General features: G+C 49.8%; 1 protein-coding gene across 6 annotated transcripts in view; it reads left to right on the plus strand.

Moving 5' to 3' along the window:
* The window catches only part of LOC112859706 (maestro heat-like repeat family member 5), a 64,174-nt gene that overhangs the window by 2,104 nt on the left and 36,851 nt on the right, over positions 1–25,219 (plus strand). For all 6 annotated transcript variants that reach the window (XM_086695655.1, XM_086695656.1, XM_086695657.1 and 3 more), the window contains exons 2-6: positions 8,622–8,803; positions 10,036–10,181; positions 11,207–11,335; positions 15,817–15,976; positions 17,196–17,248. In XM_086695655.1, coding sequence (XP_086551781.1) covers positions 8,622–8,803; positions 10,036–10,181; positions 11,207–11,335; positions 15,817–15,976; positions 17,196–17,248 — 670 coding nt within the window. The remainder of the gene's footprint in view (positions 1–8,621; positions 8,804–10,035; positions 10,182–11,206; positions 11,336–15,816; positions 15,977–17,195; positions 17,249–25,219) is intronic.

Here is a 25,219-nt window from a genome sequence, read left to right on the forward strand (position 1 = left end):
GGGAACAGCCCCAGGAGGACGGGAGGAGGAGGAAGCCACTGTGTGGGGAAGGCCCTCCTGGCAGCCCACCCTCGGACTCAGCCTCTCATTCATTCGTTCAGTGGACCTTCAAGGACAGCCTTCCCTGGGACGTGCTGGGGACCCAAGAACGGCCAGCACGTCCCCAGGGACACTGGGGAAGGAGAAGGGCCAGGGGCTAGTCAGCAGTAAGGGAGGCACCCCCACCCCAGGATGCTCTCCACAAGCCAAGAAGGCTGAAGGGGGGCATCTGTGCCTTGCTCTGAAGGGGACAGGAGAGAGGAGGAGGAGGAAGGAGGCAGGAAGGACGCATGCTCCGGGCAATGGGCCCAGGGTCCTGGGGAGCTGGGGGCTGTCACAGGGCTTCTCCAGAAATCAGGATGGGCCTGACCACAAATGTTACTGAGAACCTGTTGAGGTACCAGACCCTGCTCCCACGCGTTAAGGGATAGACTTGGAGACAAGATGTAAAGATCCCTGCCCTGGTGGCTACATTCCCGTGGGGGAAACAGTCAATACACCACCCGTGTAATACAGTAAATTATATAATGTTACAAGGTTAAAAGTGACGTGGAAGAAAGTTGAGAGGGTAGGGGGTAGAGAGGGCAGGGTGAGGGGTACGTTGCAATTTTAAATAAGTTCATCAAGGAGGTAACAACTGAGCTGGGACTCAAGGGAGGTGAGAAACTGACCCAAGCAGCTAGCTACCTGGAGGAAGGATGTTCCCCAGCCTGAAGGGACGGCCAGTGTAAAGGTCCTGGGGTAGAAACGTGCCTGCTGGTTTAAGGAGCAGCGGGAGCTCACTGTGACCGGGGTGGAGTAAAGCAGAAAGAAATGAGATGGGAGAGGGGGTGAAATCATTTTTGTTCTTAGAGATCTTGCTTTCTTTTTTATTGCGCTATAATTCATGCACAGTAAGATTCACCGTCCTCAGTGGGTCGCTTTGCAAGTTTTGACAAAGTCACACAGACGTGAAACCACCACCACAAGCAAGAGAGGAAACAGCTTTGTCTCCCCAGAATCCACCAGGCCCCTTAGGCAGTCAAGCCTCCTCCAGCTTCCCATCCCCGGAAACCACTAAGCTGTTTTCTGTTTAGTTGGACCTTCTTCAGGAAGTCATAAGAAGGGGACAATACAGTGCGCAGCCCTCAGGGGCCGGTCCCTGTCACATGGCATGATACAGGCAAGAGCCACCCGTGTTGTTTCTCCGCAATGCATTCCTTTTCATGGCTGGTGAGTTTTTCCGCGGATGTAATACAGTTTCTTTAGGCACTCACCAGGCAGAGGACGTGCATTTCTTCTGGCTGGGGCTATGACAGGTAGTGCCGTGAGAAACACTCGTGTACAGCTTCTGTGGGAAAGGGAGTTGTTATTTTATCGGAGTGAATGCCTAGGAGTGGGGCAGCAGAGTGCGCGGGGAACCTCCTAAGAAAACACCAAGCCCCTCTCTCCACACGGCCGTGCAGTTTTGTGTCCTCACCAGCACTGCACGAAAGGGCCAGTTACCCCCCAACCTCACCAGCACTTGGTATTTTCAGGCCTTTCTCCCCCAATCTTAGCCATTCGAGTAGACGTGTAGCAATATTCCCCTTTGACTTGTTTCCCTCATGAGGAATGACGTCGAGCACCTGTCATGTGGATCTCCTTGGGTGGGGTGTCTATTCAGATCTTTTGTCTGTATTTCATCAGATGGCTTGCGCTGGGGTTTGAGTTTCTGTTTCGTGAGTGATGTGTATGTAGTCCGGATATGGATCTTTATCGGATACGTGATTTGCAAATATTCCCCCCAAATCCACAGCTTCCCTTTTCGGTTTTTTCTAGATGTCTTTCAAAACGCAGAAGTTCTTACTTTGGACGACATCCAATTTAACGTTCATTTTTTTTTTCTTCTATGGATGGTGCTTTTGGAGGCACATCTAAGAAATCTTTGTCTAGCCCAAGATCACAAAGCTTTTCTCCTGTATTTTCTGCTAGAAGTTTGGAACTCTGGGTTTTACTTTCAGGTCCACGATCTAGAGTTCATTTTCGTACACAGTGTGAAGTATAGGGTGGGGCCCATTTTTTGCATGTGTATGTCCAATCATTGCACACCATGTGTCGAATACACTTCTTAACTGAATTACTTTTGCGCCTTTATCAAAAATCAGTTGGCTTTGTACGCGTGAGTCTTTTTCTGGCCTCTGTTTTGCATTGACTATTTAGATAAATTTAGACAAAATTGCATCTTCACGGTATTGAGTCTGCTTTTTGGGGTTCTTTTTAATGTTTTTATTTATTTTTGAGACAGAGAGAGACAGAGCATGAGCAGGGGAGGGGCAGAGAGAGGGGGAGACACAGAATCCGGAGCGGGCTCCAGGCTCTGAGCTGTCAGCACAGAGCCCGACGCGGGGCTCAAACCCATGAACCGCGAGATCATGACCTGAGCCAAAGTCAGTCGCTGGACTGACTGACCACCCAGGCGCACCCGCCCCCCCATTGAGTCTTCTGATCCATGAAGATGGTGTATCTCTCCACTTATTAAAGTCTTCTTGATTTCTTCTATTGCTATTTTATATTTTACAGCCCATAAACCTTGCAATTATTTGTTACCTAAATATCTCATGTCTTTAATGCTACTATATATGGTAACTTTTTTTTAACTTTATTTATTTACTTAGAGAGAGAGAGATAATGAGAATGAGTGGGGGAGGGACAGAAAGAGAGTGAGAGAGAGAATTCCAAGTAGGCTCCACCCTGCCAGGGAAGAGCCCTATGAGGGGCTCGATCCCATGAACTGTGAGACCCTAACTTGAGCCAAGATCAAGAGTCAGACACTTAGCCAACTGAGCTACCTATACAGCACCTTTTTAATTTCAATTCCCAACTGCTTATTGCTAGTATAGAGAAATATGGCTGATTTTTGTACACTGACTTTATTTTTGCAAATTTCCTAAAGTCCCGGGTCAGTTTTGATAGTTTTTTTATAGAGTCTTTGGAATTTTCTAATTAGGTGATAACATCCTCTATATGTAGAGATCATTTGTTTCTTCCTCTGCAGTCTGTACACTCTTCATTTCTTTTCTTACCTGTTTGTATGGACTAAGCCCTCAGTACCCTGTCAAATAGAAGTGGTAAGAACAAACACCCTTTCCTCATTCCCAATTATGTGGGGAAAACATTCAGTCTTTCACCATTAAGTATGACATTAACTATAGGATTCGTGTAGGTATTCTTTATTGGGTTGAGGAAGTTCCTTTAATTCCTATTTTTATTGGGAATGGATGTTGAATTTTCTCAAACGCTTTCTCTGCTTCTGTTGAGATGATAATATGGTTTTCTCCCTTCGTCTACCAATATTGGGAGTTACATTGATTTTCTTTTTTTTTTTTTTTTTTTTTAATTTTTTTTTCAACGTTTATTTATTTTTGGGACAGAGAGAGACAGAGCATGAACGGGGGAGGGGCAGAGAGAGAGGGAGACACAGAATCGGAAACAGGCTCCAGGCTCCGAGCCATCAGCCCAGAGCCCGACGCGGGGCTCGAACTCACGGACCGCGAGATCGTGACCTGGCTGAAGTCGGACGCTTAACCGACTGCGCCACCCAGGCGCCCCTGATTTTCAAATGTTCAACAAGCTTTGCATGCCCAGGATAAGGCCCACTTGGTCATGGTAGACGAATGAACGTGTCCATATATTTTGGATTCTTACGTGAAGAAAGTTTGCAGGGCCTTTATTCGGTTTGGGTATCGGGATATTAAGGCTCACCTCACTGAATGAGTTAAGAAGTAGTCTCTCATCTTTCATTTTCTGAAAGAGTTTTATAGTATTGGTATCATTTCTTCCCTAAATGCTTGGTAGAGTTTAAGAGTAAAGCCATCGGACCTAAAGTTTTCCTTGTGGGAGAACGTTCAACTACAAATTCAATGTTTATAATAGATGGGCTATTTTGGTTATTTAGTTCTTCTTGATTGAGCTTTGGCATTTAGTCCTTTTATGACGAAGGAATTCATCCATTTCATCTGGGTTGTCAAATTTATTGGCATGAAGTTGTTCATAATATTCCCTCATTGTCCTTTTAATGTCTGTAGGATCTTTAATGGTGTATCTGTTCTTAATCTTGATATTAATAATTTGTGTCTTCTTTCTTTTTGCCCTAATAAAGCCTGCTGGAGGTTTATCAGATGCATTCACTCCTCTTTTCCAAGAGCCAGCTTTTGGTTTTACTGATTTTCTCTATTGCTTTTCTGTTTTCTACTTCATTGATTTCTGCTCTTTTATTATTTTCTTTCTTTGGGTTTAATCTTCCCTTTTTTTCCCTAGTTTTTTAGGTGGAAACTTAGGTCACTGATTTCAGACCCCTATTCTTCTCTAATACTATAAATTTTCATGATGTAAATTTCCCTCAAAGTACTGCTTTAGCTGCACCCCATGCATTTTTGTATGTTGTGTTTTCACTTTCATTCAGTTCAAAGTAGTTTTTACTTTGTTTCAGTTTCTTCTTGACCTAAGCAGTATTTACAATTGTTACTTGGTTTCAAAATACTTGGGAATTTCCCACACATCTTTCTGCTATTGATTTCTAATTTAATTTTATTGTGGCCAAAGAGTATGCTTTGTTTGATCTGAATCCTTCTAAACTTATTGAGACTATTTTATGGCCCAGAATATGATCTATCTTGGTAGGTGTTCCACATGCACTCGAAAAGAATACTTGTTCTTCTGCTTTTAGATGGAGAGTTTTGTAAATGCTAATTAGATCACATTAGCTAAGAGTATTGTCCAACTCTTTCATATCTTTAATGATTTTCTGTCTTCTTGCTCTATCAATTATTGACAGAGGGGTGGTGAAATCTTCAACTATGATTCTACTATCCTTCAACTATTTCTCCTTTCAGTTCTATCTCTTTTGCTTTATGTATTTTGATGTTCTGTTATTAGGTGCATGAACAATTAAAATTGCCAAGTCATCTTGATGAACAACCCCTTTGTAATTATGAACTGATTCTTTTATTTTCTTTTTTTTTATTTGAGAGAGGGAGAGAGAGAGAGTGAGAGCGAGAGCTCATGTGCATGAGCAGGGTAGGGGCAGAGGGAGAGAGAGAATGTTAAGCAAGTTCCAAGCTGAGCATCCAGCCCAATGTAGGGCTGGATCCCATGACCTTAGAATCATGACCTGAGCTAAAATCAAGAGTCGGATGCTTAACCGACAGAGCCAGCCAGGTGCCCCTGAGGTGATTCTCTTTATCCATGGCTATATTATTATATACTTTAAAATATACTGTGTCTGATATTAATATAGCCACTCCAGTTTTATTCAGATTATTATTAGTGTGGTTTCTCTTTTTCCATCCTTTATTTTTCATTGATTTGTGTCTATTATACTTCAAGTGTATTTCTTATAGGCAGCATATACTTGGGTCTTGATTTTTTATTCAACTTGACAGTCTCCACTATTTGATTTAGATATTTAAACCATTTGTATTTAATGTGATTATTGATATGATTTCATTTTAGTCTACTATCTTGCAATTTGTTTTTGCTTTGTTTCTTCTCTTCTTTGCTCTATTTTTCCTCTTCTGCCTTCATTTGCATTAACTGAGTATTTTTTATGATTCCATTCTATGTCTTTTGTTGGCTTATTACTACATATATTTTGGTTTACTCTCTCTTTGATTTTTTAGTGATTGCTTTCGTGCTTATAGTTTACAATTTTACAATATCTCAGTCTACCTTTAAGTGATAATGTGCCACTCAGCGTATAAGAATCTTACAACATTTTATTTCCATTTCCCTCTCCTGGCCTTTATGGTATTGTTGACATATATTTTACTTCTACATTTGTTATAGGCCCCACAAGGCGTTATTATTTTTACTTTGAACTTGAACAATAAGAAAGAATATTTTATACTCACTTACATATTTACCCTTTCCGCTTTTTTTTTTTTTTTTTTGGTCCATATTTCCATCTGGTATTATTTTCCTTCTGTCTGAAAGACATCCTCAAACATTTCTTATGGCACAGGTCTGCTAGTTATAAATTCTTTCAGTTTTAGTGCATATGATAAAGGCTTGGTTTTACCATCCGTTGTTAAAATGTTTTTCTCTGACTAGCTTGCCAGGTTTGTTTCTCTTAGTGTTTTGAAATGTTGTTCCATGTCTGCTGGCTTGCGTTGTTTCTGACTAGAACCACACTCTTGCTCATATCGTTGTACCTTTGCATATAATGCATCCTTTATATCTGGCTTTCTTTCTTAAGATTTCCTCTTAGCATTGGTTTTAGGCAATTATATTTCAATGCCATTTGGTATGGTTTTCTTTATGTTTGTTTCAGTTGAGGTTCGTTGTGTTTTCTGGATCTGTGGGATTTTTAGTTTTTATTAATTTGGAAACTTCAGATATTATTTCTTCAAATATTGTTTTCTGTCTCCCTTTCTTCTCCTACGAGAACTCACATTACACACACATGCCATGGCTTTTGAGGTTGTTCTACAATTCACTGAAGCTCTGTTCCATTTTTTCCAGTCTTTTTTTCTATTTCTGTTTCATTTTTAGATAGTTGCTGGTGCAGTGTCTTCAAGTTCACTACTCTTTGTTTCTACTGTGTCTAATCTGCTATTAAACTCATCCAGTGTATTCTTAACCTCAAACGTTGTATTCTTCATCTTGCTTATGTTTTCCATATCTCTCCTTAGCATGCTTATGTTTTAATCGACCATGTTGAACATGTGTAATATTGTTACGATAACATTTGATGTCCTTGTCTACTAATTCTATCATTTGTGTCATTTCTGTGTTGCTTTTGGTAAGTTAATTTTTTTCTCCTACTTAGGGGTCATACTTTCTTGCTGCCATGCATGCCTGGTAGTTTTTTATTAAATGTCAGGCATTGTGAACTTTACCTTGTTGGGTGCTGGATATTTCTGTGCTTTTCAAATGTTCCTGAGTTTTGTTCTATAACACAATTCATTTAAAAACAATTTGGTCTTTTTGAGGCTTGCTTTTAAGCTTTGTTAGGCAGCACCAAAGCATTCTTGTCTAAGGATGATTGTTTTTTCCTTCATCACCAAGATAATACCACTTGGAGTACCCTGCCCGGTGCCCTATGAATTACGAAGTTTTCCACTGTGGCTGTTAAAAAAAAAAAAAAAAGGAATTATTCTCAGCCTGGGTGAGCTCTGAGGAGCGTTTCTTCTGCTCCTGTTGGGTGGCCCTTTTCCCACATGCACTAACCAGCACTCAGAGGCGGACTTGGGGTGGGGGGGAGTCTTCAAACCTCCAGTGCTCACTTTCTCTCACTGTGCAGTTGTCTCCTAGTACTCTTCCCTGCAAACACAAGCCACTTTGGCCTCCCCAAACTTCCACCTCCATTTTCTCCACTTGAGTGGCCCACAGAGCTTCCTGGGCTCCCTCATTCTGCAAATCAGAAACTTCCAGAGAGCAAGTTGTGACAATTTGGGGGCCAACCCTGCAGATTTTCCACCTCTCTGGGATACTTATCTTGCATTTCTTGTTGCCTAATGTCTGATATTAGTGGGTTTGTATATGTTTTTCCAATTTTTGAGTTGTTCAAGGCAGGAGGGGGAATCTGGTTTCTGTTGCTCTATCTTGAAGGGAAGTACGGGTGTCGTCTTTACCATCTTCAGGACTTTGAGCTTTTTGCTGAGTGCAATGGGGAACCACAAGAGGGTTTCGAGCTACATGATCTGACATACATTTCTCACATAGTAGAATAAATTAATGGGTACATGTTAAGAGATGAACCACCTCCTAATATATCATATAATGTACCCTTTGAATTTGTTGACAGTCTGTTGTCTTGCTCACTGTTACATCCTCAGTGGGTAGAAAGAATGTGACTTGCCTGTGGTCGGTATTTGGGAACCAGGAACTGAGAGTGAAGGAGAAATGGGATCCCAGAGCAGGTGGAGCAGAGACCCACTCCTGCCATGAGGGTTCAAGAGGAAGTCGTGAGACAAACAGCTTGGGCACCACCCCCAAAATGAAGGATACCTCCTTTTTTGGCCCCTCTGGCAATGAGCACAATCTGAGGGAATCCTGTCCCCACATTTGCAAAAGGAGAGAAGGGGAAAAGGAAGGAGGAAGGAACCAGCTTCAAGGGGTCGATGTCCTTCCTTGCCCATGCCACACGTTTTTTCTCAGTATCTCTGTCATGCAAACATAATTGTTCTCAAGCACCAGGAGACGGGGAGGCGGGAAGGTCTGGAGCACAGACGGTGTTGTAGTCCAGCACACCCATCTTCATGGCTCCTGTTCCCACCTGCCCTGTAGCCCTTGGACCCCCACCAAAGACCCCCTCGGTGATATCTGGGTAGCCAGGACAGTCTTGTGTGTGACCCTGAGAAGACTGGCTCCCCCAAGTCAGTGCAAGAGCTAGAGTTGGGGATGCCATACCCTGAGCCCTCCAGGTCCTGTCAGTCACATCTGTGCCACCAGCACTTGCTGGGAAGTCAGGCCTCTCCAGACCCACAGTAAATGCTGCCTACTTAATCAGGATGTTGCCAAGCCTGATCCTGACCAACATGGCTCTCAGTGTCTGCTGGCCTTGCATTCATGAATGCACATGAGGATGCCTACATACATCCTGGACCTCTTTTCTATTTCAGAACGTCCTCCCATGTCTCCAAATCCATGAAGGAGTTGTCTTACCTGAAGGTACCTCAGGACCCTTCCTGCAAAGACAGACAGGGACACCCAACCACCATCATTCTCTGCAAGTCACAGAGTAGCCAGGTTGTCGTGGGGCCCAAGGAGCACAACATGTTCATGGAAGAAACCTACAGTGCGGGTGATCACCAGCCCTGGGACTCCAGCAGGGCAGGAGATGGGGTGGTCAGGTTCCAGCAGACCCTATCATGTTCCTGCACCAAAAATGTTAGGGATGAGAGCCAGAGGGAATCCACCCACCCGGGGACCTTGGGGATGTCAAGGATCTTGTGGACATAGTGAGACCTTCAGGAGAGAGCTCTACACACCCTCCTTGGCCTCTTCATGCCTCCTCAAGCTCCATCCTAAGCCCAAAACTTCCCTCCCTCACACCTCACCTTCCATTTTTCTCCCACACCGTTTCACAACTTAGGACCTCAGCTTAGGCCTGATCCTTTCACAAGAATGCTTCTCCCTTCATTCAAAGGGTAACATGACTTCATCATTCTAGGCAAAGTTAAATTGCCACCTCCTCCAAGTGGCCAGTCCTGAATGTCCCTCCATCTTTTTGGGGATGTATTATCCCTGCCCTCTCTGTGTGCCCAGGGCCTTTTATACAACTACAGAACCAGAGTCCACTGATATTGAGTAGGGTTCCCATGGGCTGGGGACTCCTTCAGAACTGAGCTGGGTCCTGACTCCTCTTTGAGCCCACACACACAGTCCTACGACCACACAGAGTGAACAACATTGAATGTTGAATGACAACATGGAAGGTGAGGGAGTTAAGGGATGAATAGATGGAGGGGTGGAGGGGTGGGTGGGTGGGTGGATGCGTGATGGGTGGATGGATAAACTTATGAATGGATTAGTGGGTAGACAGGTGGATAGATGAATTTGTGATCAGATGGGTGATGGATGGATAGATGGATATATTTACTAATGCATGGACTGGTAAGTTAGTGTAAAGATGGACAGACAGGTGGATGAATTGATGGACAAATAGGCATATACATGAATGTGTGGGTGGATGGACAGATGAATTGATGGACAGGTAGATGATAGATGAATGGATAAGTGGATGGATGAAAAAGTGGTTGAATCAATGAATGGATGGAAATATGCATGGGTGTTTATACAGGGTGTGAAAACCTGCCTGTCTTCCTGCTTCTTATCCTATCTCAAACTCCAGGAGGACTCTTTGGACAGTCAAGAGGCCCAGGAATTCCCAATATATTCAGTTCTTTAGTCTTCATTTTCAAGTCACTCTTTCCCATTCCCAGCCCTACCACTTCCCTGCCTATGCATCCCAGCTAGCACAGTGTAACCTCCCCACAGCCTATCCACCCTCACACCTTTTTCTATCTCCTTTAGCCATTTGCTTCAAGATGCTCCAGGACCTGAATGGTTCAGACCCTCGCAGCCTGAAGTACATCATTAAGAAGATCAAGAACATGGCTCATGAGGCCCCCAACCTGGTGCTGGAAACTATCCATGACTACTTTGTGAACAACCCAGAGGTGGGAGCTGCTTGAGCCATTGGAGGGAATGCATGGAAGCAGAGGGAGGGCTGGACCCCAAGGCAGGTTCAAATCTTGGCTCTTTGGTACAGCTGCTTGATTTGGGGCAAGTCAGTACTCCTCATATGTCTAATGGGTTAAGCAGGGAGGGAAGAAGGTGGACCATGTGTTGACCACCCTCAGAATAGTCTCATGATATAGATATTATGACCCCCAGAGATGAGGAAACAGGCTTAGGAAAGGAAAGTGATTTGCCTAAAGTCACAGAGAAATTAAGTAGCAGAGATGGATGAATGGATGGATGGATGGATGGATGGTTGGATGGATGGATGGGTGGGTGGATGGATGGGTGGGCGGATGGATGGGTGGGCGGATGGATGGGTGGATGGGTGGATGGATGGTTGGATGGATGGAAGGTTGGCTGAATGGATGGATGGATGGATGGGTGGGCGGATGGATGGGTGGATGGGTGGATGGATGGTTGGATGGATGGAAGGTTGGCTGAATGGATGGGTGGCTGTATGGATGGTTGGCTGGATGGATGGTTGGCTGGCTGTATGGGTGGACAGATGGATGGATGGATGGGTTGGTGAGTGGGTGGATGGATGGATGGATGGTTGGCTGGCTGGATGGGTGGATGGATGGATGGATGGATGGGTGGGTTTGTAGTTGGCAGATAGATGGATGGATAACTAGGGGGAAGATCTGATTGAGTTTTAACAAATGAGTGAATGAATGAATGAACTGACTTTAGAGGTGGAATGCTTTTAAAATCCCATAGCTGTTCTTGAGATAGCGAAAAACTTTTATTTGTCTGTCTCTGCAGAACCTCGTTCGAGGCCTGCCTATAGTGTGTGTTCACTAAATAGTTATTAGATGAATGGCCAAGTGCATCCACTGTGACCCTCTCCCTCTGGCCTCCTCAGCCCCCTCGGCACCCCCACACCCAGGCTTTCCCCGGTGGCCACTCCCTGTGTGACCGGACCCCACCTGTCCCTGAGCCTCTGCCCACTCTGCCCCCACAGATGTCCTGCCGGCACAAGTTCTGGCTGTTCCAGGTCCTGGAGGCAGCCATCGAAGCCAGCGACTCCCTGGAGGAGGCCTGGGAGAAGACGTTCATGAAGCTGGCCCTGGAGAACATGACTAAGTCCACGGTAAGCCTCCCATGCCAGCAGATAGGCCACTTCTGGGAATGCAAGCTGCTGCCCCCGGCCCCCAAATAATAATGGAGATGTCCCGCCCTGTGGTTGACCAAGTGATTTCTGTCCATTTTCATTTTCTTAACACCAGTCCCTTCAGAGGGACAAACTCAGGCACCCATTTTACAGTTGAGAAAAGTGAGATTCAGAGAGCTCATGGCCTGAGTCTAAGGGCCCATAAGTGGAAGAACCAAATGTCAGCTGCCCCTTAACACCCCTTCCTGACAGCCCCCGCCCTGGGGTGGGTTCTGGGACCACCCCTCCACCACCGGTTTCATGATTCCCATGGCTGCCCCCCCACCAACCTCTGGGAGGCCTCCTGCAAGGAGGCCTACCCATACTCCGGGTGTAACACAGCCTCCACGACCACCTCCTGAGTCCTGCCTGGCGGACACTTCCAGGTTTGGTTCTGAACTGCGCCTACCCCAGGATGTTGCCCAGGGACCTGGCCCAGACCTGCCCACCGCCTCGGCTGGCTTCGACTCCAGAGACTTGTGGGCCGGTGGCTCTCAGACAGACCAGCCCAGGGTTGCCCACAGTGGACTAGTCAGCAAATTAGTGACTAGTCACCAAGGCCCATCACCACGTTCCAAGCCTCGGCACTCCACGGGGCGGGAAAAGGTATAATTGAACACTCCCACCAGGTATTTATGACCCCCGTTTACGGAAGGAGGGACCGAGGCTCAGGCGGTAATATAAGAGATGCTAAATGGCCATCTCCATGCTCCCAACAAAGAAGTCTTCCTTCCTGGTGTGGGTAGCAGACAGAGGCAGGGAACGAAGTCCAAAGCCACTGTATTCTCTTCCCAAAAGAATTTTAATTCTAAATTCGGACTCTAAATTCTTTATTAAATTTTTTCAACGTTTATTCATTTTTGAGAGAGAGACAGAGACAGAGAGACAGAGTGCAAGCGGGGGAGGGGCAGAGAGCGAGGGAGACACAGAATCCGAAACAGGTCCAGGCTCCGAGCTGTCAGCACAGAGCCCCACGCGGGGCTCGAACTCACGAACCGCGAGATCATGACCTGAGCCGAAGCCGGACGCTTAACCCACTGAGCCCAGGGGTCCCTGTGATTTCTTTTTAACCTGAGTCATCATGTGAAATGTCTCACCTGTGTATAGTTTACAAACCAGTAATAATAGAGCGGGGGAGGGCAGCGGTGACCCAGGCTGCTGCAGGCTTTGGGACACACAGGGCCCACCAGTGTCTGGGTGGTGGCCTGACCCAGCCTCCCTGGGGGTGGACAAGAGCACCTCTGAGGCAGGTCCGCGGCAGGGCCCTTCGGCACTTCCTGCTTCTACACACACCGCGGCCCACCGCCAGCTCTCCAGCGCGGGCCAGTGCGGGCCCCCCTGTAGGTGCCAGGATGTGGTCCAGGACTCACAGAGGAGCACAGGCACATCATCCCCCGGGTCCCAGCCGGCCGAGCGCGTCTGGGCGTCCAAAGCCCGGTCTGGGACCCCCGCAGCCCATCCCCACCGGGGACGGTGTCTCCGGTCCCCCAAGCCTTCCTCCTTCCTGGCTTGATCTCTTGCTTTGGAGACACACATCCACCGGCAGCTTCTTGAGAAAGTGTGCGTTTGGGAAGTGCAGTGTTGAGACCACGTGTTTCTGGAAATCTCTCCCTTCTGTTTCGCCCCGGACTCTGCATTGGAGACCGTGGACAGAAACATCTGAAACGAAGTCAGGAAGGCCAGGGTGGAGACAGTGGCCACCAGGGAGGTTGGTCTGACGCACGTGCTCACCTGGATCGGCTTGGACTTCAGGCCGCATTGACCACAAACGGCCACACCGTGTTGCGTTTTTCCCAGAATGAGGCTGATGCTGCTGAGCTCCGACCTGGCGACCGGCACAGCGACCTATCCTGTGTAGACCAACGTTATTTTTCCTACACCAATCACACTTCTTTCAAAACAGCTTCTGCGGGGTTTTCCTACACCAATCATACTTCTTCCAAAACCCCTGCGGGGTTTGGCCTCGTAAGCTCTTTCTTCCAGCTCCAGGCACATCTCGGTTTCCTCCTGAATCTGTGTCTCCCGGATTGGAATTCCTAAAGGCCCCAAATAAACTGCTGGTTTGCTCTGCCGCTCAGTTCCTTCCTGCTCGACAAGGTCATTGTCATGCTGGCAGTGGTGCCCTGTGGTCCCCCCACTGCCTCTGGTGCAACCGTAGAGACTCCAAAGTCATTGCGGACATGAGACCTTTACCCGCACGCAGCCTTCTGCAGAGTCCCCCGTGCGTCTGCCCGCCCCGCGGTTCCCCAAGGTGCGCCTGGCTCTGGGTCTCTCCGTGGCCACTGTGCCCTCTGGCCCCTCCCCCCACGGTCTGGCTGGCTGTTTGGGACCTTTGTTTCTGGAAAAGTTCTCACTTATTTCACTGACAGTATCGTCCGTCCCCCGCGTTGCTCTGCCCAAGGCTTCAGGGACGCACAGGTGCGGGGTGTTCAGTCCTCCCTGATACTTTCATCTGGTGTCTCTTCCACCAGCTCTCTGTCCTCCGTTCGGCTCTCTGAGGACGCGCTGTCTTCCAGACCTTCTGCGGAGTCCCCAGCTCTGCCCCGTGGCTTCGACTGTCCCACGATCTTGATTTGGGGCCCAGAATGTTCACTTTCATATCATGCTGTTTTATTGTGGATACAATACCTGCTTTGATTTCTCGGGACATTAAAGAGACAGCTTTGCTGGAAGTTTTCATCTCTCCGTTTGGCCTGTGTTTCCTCCCGGTAGCAGTTTTCCGGGTTTTGTCGGGTGTGTGGGGATGGTAATCATCTCCAGCGTGGCTGTCTGCCCATGGTTAGCGGTGATAGGAAGCTCTGAAGGCACCGGCGGGTGCCAGGATTTGGGGTCCACTGTAGAGTCAGCAGGGAGCCCACGGCTGCCCACCACCCGTGCCAGAACCTCTGTGGCTTTCGTCCTGGGCTGCCCAGATTTCCCAGAGAACACTCCAGCACCGTGCCCGGCCGGGAGGTGTGAGGCCCAGGGGCAGCGCTGTGGAGGGCCCTGGCCTCCCATCCCAGACCCGTGCCTGCCCCCTCTGGAGACCGAGCCACCCGAGACAAACTCCTCTGGGTGTTTGGGCACAGCATCTGGGCGCCTGACTCCTTCTTGAATCGCTGCACCCTCCCCCGGCACCCTGGTCGCAGAGGTCTGGTACACGTGCCCTGCGGAGTCCCCCCCACCTGTGGGCAGACCTGGCCAGGTGGCACTGGGCTTGCCCGATGCTGCCTACTCCTCACTGATTACTGTCATTCATTTGCTCTCCAGCTTCCAGAACGTGGCTGCTGTTGAGCTTCTTAGAACATCTCCTTGGGGGAGGGTAGGGGTGCCTGGGTGTCTCAACTGGTTAAGCGTCCAACTCTAGATTTCGGCTCAAGTCACGAGCTCATAGTTCATGGGCTCGAGCCCCGCGTGGGGCACTGGGCTGACGGCCTAGAGCCTGCTTGGGATTCTGTGTCTCTGCCCCTCCCCCACTCGACCTCATGCACTCTGTCTCTCTCAAAACAAATAAGTAAACTTTAAAAACAGCTCCTAAATGTGGCTTAGTCGAGGTGTTTTTTTGAAAGGGCAAAAGCAGTTTCAATCCACCCTCTTGATGAGAAGCCCTCATACCCACACTTTGAGTAAATTATAAACGACTGAATGATCTCACATGATGATGGAAACAGCATCGCAGGGCACACAGGGAGGGACCCGAGACCTCCTCGCTTTCAGACGCCACCAGACGCAGGGCAGACCCCTGGCCCCCACCCGGCAGTGGTGCTGTGACAGCACCTCCCGTCTCACACCGGCAGCCGCGGACAGCACCTGATGGTTCCCACTAAACCTCGGAGAAAAGAGGAACCCAGATTAGAGCAGCATCAAAAGACATAACAAAATTTTGTTGAGAAGAGCCCCAGGTGTGGCGACACAGAGCGGGCTCCCCTGTGCCCGAGGCCACCGCCCCACTAGCCGGGGGTAGGTAGGCAGGACCGCCAGCTGGGCCTCTTCCCGAGCGGCTGACCCCGAGCCCTCAGGCCCGAGAGGCAGAAACCGTGGCTCGGAATTCACCTGGATGGGTCATCAAAGGAGGTGACATTGTCTGGAGGAGACAGTTGACTGGAGCCTGCAGGACCCATGTCCCACGTGGGTGCCTCGGGGCCCGCTCTAAAACGGACTAGATCTGGATGGACAAGGTGGGCGGGAGCGGTGCTCCAGGCTCAGAAGCAGGAAGCACAGCGGGCTTCTGGAACTATCCCAGGACCAGGGGTGCTGAGGGTCCCGGGAAGCTCAGCCCCGGGACAGAAGCTCAGCTGGCGTATGCTGGGCCACCTTGGTCTGTTTTCTATCCAAAATGTGGGCTGACCACAGCGGCCCTGCCGACCAAACCAGACCTCATGCATGAAAAGCCAAAGCTTTGTCCAAGTGCCCACTCCTCCTTCTTGCCCCCCGCCCTCCAGGAGCTGGAAGAGGTGTACCAGGACGCGGCCAGCAACGTGCTACTGGCCATCTGTAGGCACTCGTGGCAGGTGGTGGCCCAGCACCTGGAGACCGAGGTCCTGACAGGCGTCTTCCCGCACCGCAGCCTGCTCTACGTGATGGGCATCCTGACCTCTAATGGTATGTCCTGCCCTAGAGGCCTGAGGCACCCCCCAGCCTCACCCTGGCCACCTTCTGCCCCCAGGCCCCGAGAGTGGCGTCATAGAGAAGGATCCAGAAGGGAACACGGTTGACCTACGGGGCACACGTAGGGCCAGGCATCGGCTGCACAACGTGTCTGTGCCAGAGGAACAGCATGTGGCCCCAGCCCCCCCCACAGCCCCCTCCCCATGGCCAGCCAGGGCCGCATCAAGGCCCCCAGGAAAGGAGACCACCAGCCCGCCAGCTGGTCCCCATTGGCCCGTGGTCCTGCTGTCAGCATTTCTACAATGGCCTGGACAGAAGCAGGACAGGGCAAGGAGGCTCCAGGAGGTGGCCCAGGATGGGCGTGAGGCCAGCACTGCCATAGGGTCCTGGTCCTCTGTCACCACAATAGGCGGGTGCCCCTGCTCACTAGCAGAAGAGGAACCAAGCTCACAGAGGCAGTGTGGTGGGCCTGAAGGCCCCAAACAGCATGTTACAGGCCTGTGATGTCCAGGTCCCAGGGCTTCAACAGCAGCCACTGGCTCTGAGTTGTGGGAAGGGTCCCCCTGGACAGTGGGGTCTCTGAGGACCCTGGGGGAGGCCCTATAGGGAAGGGTCTTGCCAGGAGAGAGTTTAGCATAATGCAAAGCAACCAACTGAGCACCTGCCCTGTGCCAGGCTCCCTGCCCTCAGGAGCTCACAGCCCCCGGAGGGAGGCAAACACCAGCTGTCACTTAGGCACGCTCATCCACTCACAGTGTGAGCAGAGTATGCTGCTGCCCTGAGACCCCCAGGCCACCCCCAAGGCAGCCCTCCCTCCGAGGTTGAGTTTCCAAAGTTCCATAAAAGCTTTCCGTTCTCACAACGCACCCCTCTCCGGGCTTTATTTTCCCACCCCTGAGGGGATTCTGGCACATTCCAAATGGCCACGCCTGGAGGGAACCCTCCATTCACCATTGGTGAGCCGGGGGCCCCAAGAGGCAACACGGCCGACCTGAGGACACAAGGCCAGGGTGGCAGGGCCACAAGTCCAGCCCAGCTCTCCAGACCCTGCACCCAGTTCACTGCCCTCCACGAAGCCAGGACAAGCAGAGGCAGGACAATGTCACCCTGGCTCAGTCCAGTATCTGAGGGATGGGGGAGAAGGAGCCCGAGATCCAGCCCTGGTGTGGACGTCAGACGTGGCCTCCAGCGACGCGGCCCTTCTCTCCCGCAGAGTCAATCTTCCAGAAGGGAGAGAAGGCATGCTGGGAAAAGCAGCTGGCCCAGGTAGGGGGGAGCCCGGCCGCCGGGGCCTTCCAAGGGACGCTGGGGGCAGCAGGGGAGCAGGGCATCTGCTCTCCCTGGGAGATGGGTGGGGGTAGGGAGGAGCCCCACTGTCACAGATGAGCAAACAGGCTTAGAGGGGACTACAGGATGTAACGCACAGTGCCCGGTACGCGGGCCGCCCTTGTTCAGTGTAGTTAATAGTTTCCGTTAGTGGTAACAGTAGCAGCTAATGATTAATAGAGAAGTAAGACAGAAAATCACTAAGGATAGAGAAGCCTTGAACGACATAATTAACCAAATTGATCTAATTGACATTTCTTTCAAACATAAATAGAACATTCACCAAGATAGCGCGTTCGCTGGGCCCTATATCAAGTTTCGATAAATTTAAAAGGACTGAAATGAAACAGAGTACATTCTCTGACCAGAATGTAAATCAGACATCAATAGCAAAGATGTATCTGGAAAAAAAATCCCAAATATTTGGAAAGGAGACAACACATTTCTAAGGAACCCATGGGTCAGAGAAGTCACGAGAGAAAGTAGAAAAGATTTTGAACGCAGTGATCATAAAACACAACGTATGAAAATTTGTGGGGTTCAACAGAAAGCAACCTCAGAAGGAAATTCATGTTTTTAATGCCTATGTAAGAAAAGAAAGGTATAAAGTCTATTATCTAAAAAGCTATCGGGGTGCCTGGGTGGCTCAGTAGTTTAGGCGTCCGACTCTTGATTTCTGCTCACATCATGATCTCGCCGTTTGTGAAATCAAGCCCCATCGTAGGGCTTTGCGCTGATGACGTGGAGCCTGCTTGGGATTCCCTCTCTCCCTCTCTCCCTCTCTCTCTCTCTGCCCCTCTCCAGCTGTGTGCACTCTCTCTCTCTCAAAATAAGTACACTGAAAAAAATTAATGAATGAAAATGAAAATGAAAACTAAAAAGCTATCCAAAAAAAGGACCAATGAGATCTAAAGTAAGGAGAAGGAAAGAAATAATAAAATCTAGAGTACAAGTCAAAGAAATTTCTTAAAGGGACGCAAAGAAAACCCATTTGTTTGCACAACATCCCCATACATGGACGACCCTGTAGGCGCACCGGCTGCGAGCATGAGAATTACCAGTTTGTCCTTCTGGTAATTGGCCCACTCAGATGATGGCCCAGGGTGGGTGGATTTAGCTTGGGGGAGGCTCCCCCTCCTGAGCAGCTCACCGGCCAGGAACAGCATTTCCAGCTTGAAAATGGCCTTTTCTGACAAATGGATACAGAAGCTGCGGTTCATATACACAACGGAATACTACTTGGCCATGAGAAAGAAGGAAATCCTGCCATTTGCAGCAACGTGGATGGACCTGGAAGGTATTATGCTGAGTGAAATAAGTCAGGCAGGGAAAGACAGATACCATAGGTTTTCACTCATTTGTGGAACTTGAGAAACTGAACAGAAGACCATGGGGGAGGGGAAGGGAAAAAAGAAAGTTACAGAAAGGGAGGGAGGCAAACCATAAGAGCCTCTGGGATACTGAGAACAAACTGAGGGTTGATGGGGGGGGGGGATGGGAAAGTGGGGGATGGGCAGGGAGGAGGGCACCTGTTGGGATGAGCACTGGGTGTTGTATGTAAGTGGTGAATCATGGGAATCTACCCCCAAAACCAACTGTACACACCGCATGTTAGCCAACTTGACAATAAATTATATTTTTTTTTTAAAAAGAGGGGCGCCTGGGTGGCTCAGTCGGTTCAGCGTCTGACTTTGGCTCAGGTCATGATCTCGCGGTTTGTGGGTTCGAGCCCCGCGTCGGGTTCTGTGCTGACGGCTTAGAGCCTGGAGCCTGCTTCGGATTCTGTGTCTCCCTCTCTCTCTGCCTCTCTCTCTGTCAGAAATAAATAAACATTTAAAAAAATTTTTTTAAAGAAAGAAAACATCCCGCAACATGGCGGGATGAACAGCGGTCTGCAAATAAGCGTCATGTCCTGGCATTCGATCTGCTCAGGCTTCTACTCACTTGCCCCAGCGAGAGGCTGTGGGCCGTCGGGGCGGCAAGGGAGCCTGAACCAGGCTGTAAGCAACAGGCCGGTGTTCCCCACCACGTTGTGTGTGAGCATCCCCAGGACTTGGTTGTCTCTTTCTGGCACAAACCGGGGAAAGGTTTGAATAGTTCTATGGGCCTGAGGCGGGTCATTCCTGGGGGGGTCCTGTTTAAGTTCTCTAAAGCCTGCTCGTGTTTACCACCCCCCCCCCCCAAGGAATGGGTCCAGGGACTGGAATTTTAGTAAGTTCAGAGAGTGGGAAAGCTGATGGAGAAACATTAGGAGCCCGCGGTCTGCGACAGGCAGCCAGGCCTCGACAAACACAAGGCTGTGGCTTCATCCTGTGCCTGCAGGAAATGCTCTGATCAGTTTCATCCTTTCTGGGGACAGCTGGGTTCCGTCAGCGCTTGGATCATGACCTAGGTCAGGAGCTGCGTCTAGAGAGCGTTGCGATTTCTCTCTAGGGGCTTTATGTCCCTCAAGCAAATACATGGAATCCTTCACGAACATCTGGTTGGGAGCTGAGCACGGCAAGGCGTTCTCTCCTCATTGTAGAGGCTCCATCTCCCGGGCACCTGGGGTGAATCACTCTCCACGGGGCCCTCGGGAGAAATAAGAAGGGGCCTCACGGAACTGTCCAGGTATGTTGTTGACTGACATCGGCTGCCGGGGTCCACAGCGATGCTGGAGAAGCTGAGCCAAATCCACCATTTTGAATAGCGAACCCCTGTGAGTCCGCTGTCCGGGTTTGGAACAACTGGGAAACGGGGAACTGTCTCATCAGCGGCCCTCAATCCTGGACAAATCACCACTGTGTCCATTAGGTTTCTGGGCGGGCGGGCAAGATCTCCTGTCCCAGGGCTGGGGCGGGACGATCAGCCCCTGGACGACCAGGGGTCCCTGCCGTCAGTGCGAGGCCTTGTACAGCCTCAGGTTTCATGGGGGTTGAGGCAATTTGGGAAGAAGTGTAGTTATGTCTGTTGGAATCTTTTTTTTTTTTTAACATTTATGTGTTTTTTGAGAGACAGAGAAAGAGCAGGAGCAGGGGAGGGGCAGAGAGGGAGGGAGACACAGAACCCGAAGCGGGCTCCAGGCTCCGAGCCGTCAGCACAGAGCCCTACGCGGGGCTCGAACCCACAGACCACGAGATCATGACCTGAGCCGAAGCCGGACGCCCAGTTGGATGCCTAACCGACTGAGCCACCCAGGCGCCCCATGTCTGTTTGGATCTTGACAGACTCTGTCCTTTTTCACTCTCCCAGTGTCAGTCTGAGAGGCGGCCCACAGGCTTGCAGGCACCTCAGTTAAATTAAGGGACTTTTGTTGCAGTTTGTCCTCTTGTATGTCAAGGACAGACTGTAAAGAACATAAAAGGTTCGGGTGGGTCGGGAAATTCCAAGGCGAAGTCTCCAGCGGAGGCAAAACGTGTGAGCTGGCCCTTTGCATTTAGAAAGGACGTCTCGGTGGACAGGTTGTCAGGGCCTGGGTCACACAACAAAAGAGAGCGTTTTCCAGGGAAAGGCCCCTGGCTGAGACAGAAACTCCCTCTAAACTGGATCAGATGCCCTCACTATGGAAACCTTCCTCCGAGGGATTTGCTGTCCTGGGGGAGCGGGGTTTAAGGAGAGACTGTAGCTCTCGCACGTCCCCGAATTTGGCAAGGCTTCCCACTAATTTAATTCTAGGCTCTCTCTCAGCTGCTGGAGGGGGTTGCTGAGATCAGAGAACCCTGCCATCCCCGTCGGCCCTGGGAGGCCCACGGGGGGCCCCGGCCCGGGGGTGGGCACGGGGACCCGAGAGGTGGTGTGGGCGAGTCCCGTGGGGCCTGCGGGGACAGTGGAGACGTCAATCCCTGGGGCAGCGCCTCGGGGTGCCCGGGAGGCCCAGGTGCCGCCCCAGGCACCTGACCTTGAGGCCACTGCAGCCCTCAGGCCAACAGCTTGGCGGACCTTTGTTTATGGTAAAGTCCCCAGCTCTGGTCATGAGTTCAGTCAGGCAGGGGGCCTCCCGTCCGATTTTCTGCCTTTTTATCAACGATCTAATCTCAGGAGATAATCCACCTACAAGTGGAAAAGCTGGAACACGCTGGGTGCCCTCCGTTATTGTCTGGAACCCAGGATGCTGTAGGAAGATCCCTTCCAGACAGACTTCAGAGTCTGCCACAGATCGGTCTTTCGTGTGCACGTTTGAGTAACAGACCAGTGAGTGCGGCCAGGCGGGCTCTGGGCACCGCTTGGGAGCGGTCGTCGCTTCTTTTGTGGCCCATGAGGGGACCATGTCGAAGACTGAGGCTCTGAAATAGCATCCTCGGATGACACCCTCCTGCCTCTGTTTCTGCTTCTGGGCCCCCCAGGCCCACCAGCAGGTGCACACGCTGACGTGGACCTGGCAGCCTGGGTCATAGCCCGTGGTAAGGACTCTAAATTCTTCAGAAAGCTTCTGGGGACCCTCTCTGGGCTTAGAAGTCTCTTTAACTATTGCCCTTAGTTTGGCCTTTGACCAAAGAGGAAAAGACTCTGAGAGAGACTCCTGGACCTCCAGCGGGTTTATTTCAAAAGGTAACTGTGTCTGCAGGGTCCACAAAGCATGAGGACTCGGGTCAGGGAGGAAGGAGCCAGCAGGAGGGGTCGCGTCAGGCTCCCTGCCTTTTGTTTTGGGCACCTGTCTTTCATTTGTCATCAGCTTTCGGTAATGAACCTTTGAATGGAGCTTTTCTGGAATCGTGAAGCCTTTCGGAAGCTTCTGCATCATAATTAAACTAAGTATTCCATTCTGTTCATGTCATCTTGGGCAACCTTGTTTCCAAATCCACTTCTGAAATAAACAATCCTAATTTGAACATCCTCCGTAATGGCCATTGGAATTTTAGGTTGTTTTTACTAAGATTTTGCCGTTTTTGGAGATATTTATAGCTCTGGGACCGTAGTTCTTAGACGTAAAATAAGCAGGTATGACAGAAGATAGCACACTTGAGTTTTCGGGGCTTAAGGAGCTTTTTTTTTTTTTTTAGCTAAGCCTTTGGGGTTCCTCAGAGCCAAGTAATACCCAAGAGGGATGTGCTGCTAGGTTGGGGACTGTGCATGTTTTACAGCACAGCTCATTGTACGGAAATTTTCTTGAGGTTGGCAGGTGACCTAGAGTCAACCTAACCCGTTCTGTGACCAACTTGTCCTAACACCGTGACGGGCGCTCTACCAGTTTTTAAGGATCCGACCAGACCCACCAATTTTTGTGGCTCTTTGGGTCCCAAGTCCCCATTAGCAATAGCCTTTATCTATAAAACAAGACACACAACAGGGCACCTAGGGGGCTCAGCTGGTTAAGCCTCTGACTTCGGTTCAGGCCATGATCTCGCCGTTCGTGAGTTCCAGCCCCACGTCGGGCTCTGTGCTGACAGCTCAGAGCCTGGAGCCTGCTTCGGATTCTGTGTCTCCCTCTCTCTCTGCCCTTCTCCCACTCGCACTCTGTCTGTCCGTCTCTCTCTCTCTCTCAAAATAAACACTGAAAAAATTTTTAAAAAATAAAAAAGCAGGGGCGCCTGGGTGGCGCAGTCGGTTAAGCGTCCGACTTCAGCCAGGTCACGATCTCGCGGTCCGTGAGTTCGAGCCCCGCGTCAGGCTCTGGGCTGATGGCGCAGAGCCTGGAGCCTGTTTCCGATTCTGTGTCTCCCTCTCTCTCTGCCCCTCCCCCGTTCATGCTCTGTCTCTCTCTGTCCCAAAAATAAATAAACGTTGAAAAAAAAAATAAAAATAAAAAATAAAAATAAAAAATAAAAAAGCAAGACACACAGCACGTGCAGATTAACACAACAGCAGATTCCCAACCCGGAACGGGGGACGAGGGAACGCACTGATCCAGCAGACCCCAAAAGTGAGGTCAGGGGACAGGACTGGGCTTTCAGACGAAAGGGAAGTGTAGCTAGGACGTCAGTGAGACCGGAGCTCGCCGCAGAGGGCAGAGCTCAGGGCCCGTGTGGACCGGCCCACGACCCTCAAGATCCTCTACCCCAAACAGCTGCAGACCGGAGACAGCAGTGCTCTGCGCCAGGCAGAGCAGGACCCCCAGCAAAGACCTAAAGTCCGTAGGTAAGCGTCCCCCTGAAGAGCAAGTGAAAGACACCACAGAGGAGAAACAGAAGATAGAAACACGGCGGAGAGGAGCGAACTTCTGACACGTGAGGCAGACACGTGCTGAGAACACCAGATGCACAGAAGTACGAGGTACGCATTGTGCGATTCCCATCCTATGAAACTCCAGAAGAGGCAAAAACAATCTACGGTGATAGAAATCAAAGCAGTTTTGTAGTGATGGAGATTGACTAGGAAGGACCGTGAGCGAGCTCGCCGGGGGGGCGGAATGTGTTCTCGCTCTTGGTGGGCTGACAGGAGCACGGGTCGGCACATCTGTCAGAGTTCATTGTGCCGCTCGGGAAAGATCTATGCCTCACGCTGTGAGTTAAGCCCCCCTCAGTAGACATACTTACAACCCAGACTTATCGATGGCCAACAGACACGTGAAAAGATGCTCGACATCACGCATCGTCAGGGAAATACCAATCGAAGCCGCAATGAGATACCGCCTCACACCTGTCAGAATGGCCAGACTCAAAAAAACCAGAAATATCACATGCTGGCGAGGACGCGGAGCCGAGGGGGTCCTCGCCCACTGTTGGTGGAAAGGCAAACTGGCACGGCCGCTGTGGAAAGCAGCCCGGAGGGTCCTCAAAAAAAACAAAGCTGGAAGCACCAGATGATCCAGTGTTTATCCAAAGGAAAAAAGACACTAACCTGAAAATACCTGCACGGCTACATTCGCTGCAGCGTTATTTACAACAGGCAAGATACGAAAGCAGCCCCAGTGCTCATCCACAGAAGAATGGATAAAGAAGGGGTCTCTATACCCGGCGGAGTACTACTCAGCCATGAAAAAGAATGAGGTCCTGCCATTGACAACAGCACGGAGGGACCTAGAGAGTACTGTGCTGCGTGAACGAAGTCAGACAGAGAAAGACAAATACCCTATGATTTCACTCCTATGTGGCACCTAAGAAAACAAACCAAGTGAACAAAGAAACAACAACCAAACCAGACTCCTAAATGCACACAACTACCAAGAGGTCTGCTGGTGGCCGGAGGAGGGGGGGTGGGGGGCGGGGAAAATAGCCAAAGGGGTTGTAGAGGTGCAAACCTCCAGTTACAAAATGAGTAAGGCACGGGGATGAGAAGTACAGCAGAGGGAATACAGTCCGTAATATTGTACCAACGCTGTATGGCGACAGGTGGTGACCACGCACGCCGTGGTGAGTGCCGTGCGCTGTATGGAAGCGTCGAATCTCTTCGCTACACACCTGAAACTTACAGGACACCGTGTGTTAATTAAACTTCAATAAAAAAAACCTTTAAGCCTTGGGGCGCCTGGGTGGCTCAGTCGGTTGAGTGTCCGTCCAACCTCAGGTCAGGTCATGATCTTGCGTTCGTGAGTTCGAGCCCTGTGTCGGGCTCTGTGCTGACAGCTCAGAGCCTGGAGCCTGAATCAGATTCTGTCTCCCTCTCTCTCTGCCCCTCCCCCACTCATGCTCTCTCTCTCAAAAATAAATGGACCTCAAAAAAAATTTTTTTATTCTTTAAAACTTGACTAATTTTTAACTTTGGAAACAGGTTTGTTCCCCAAACTCAGATATTCCTTTTTTTTTTTTTTAAAGTAATGTAGTGCCCACCCTATATATTCTACGAACACCCTTAGCAGGGTCTGGGGCAGATGTGGAATCAAATACATTAATATCTCTGCTGCAGACACATACAAAATTCACACTAATTCCCATAAATAGTGTCACATCGGTTTGGATCAGCTTTTACCACCAAATGAGGTTGCTGCAAAGCCATGAAAAAGCGTTTAATTTTCTGGGGGTTTGAATGTGAATCTCGGATGAGGAGCTGTAGCAC

The sequence above is a fragment of the Puma concolor genome, chromosome F2, assembly GCF_028749965.1.
Source record: "Puma concolor isolate L17-30 chromosome F2, mPumCon1.1.hap2, whole genome shotgun sequence".
Classification (NCBI taxonomy): domain Eukaryota; kingdom Metazoa; phylum Chordata; class Mammalia; order Carnivora; family Felidae; genus Puma; species Puma concolor.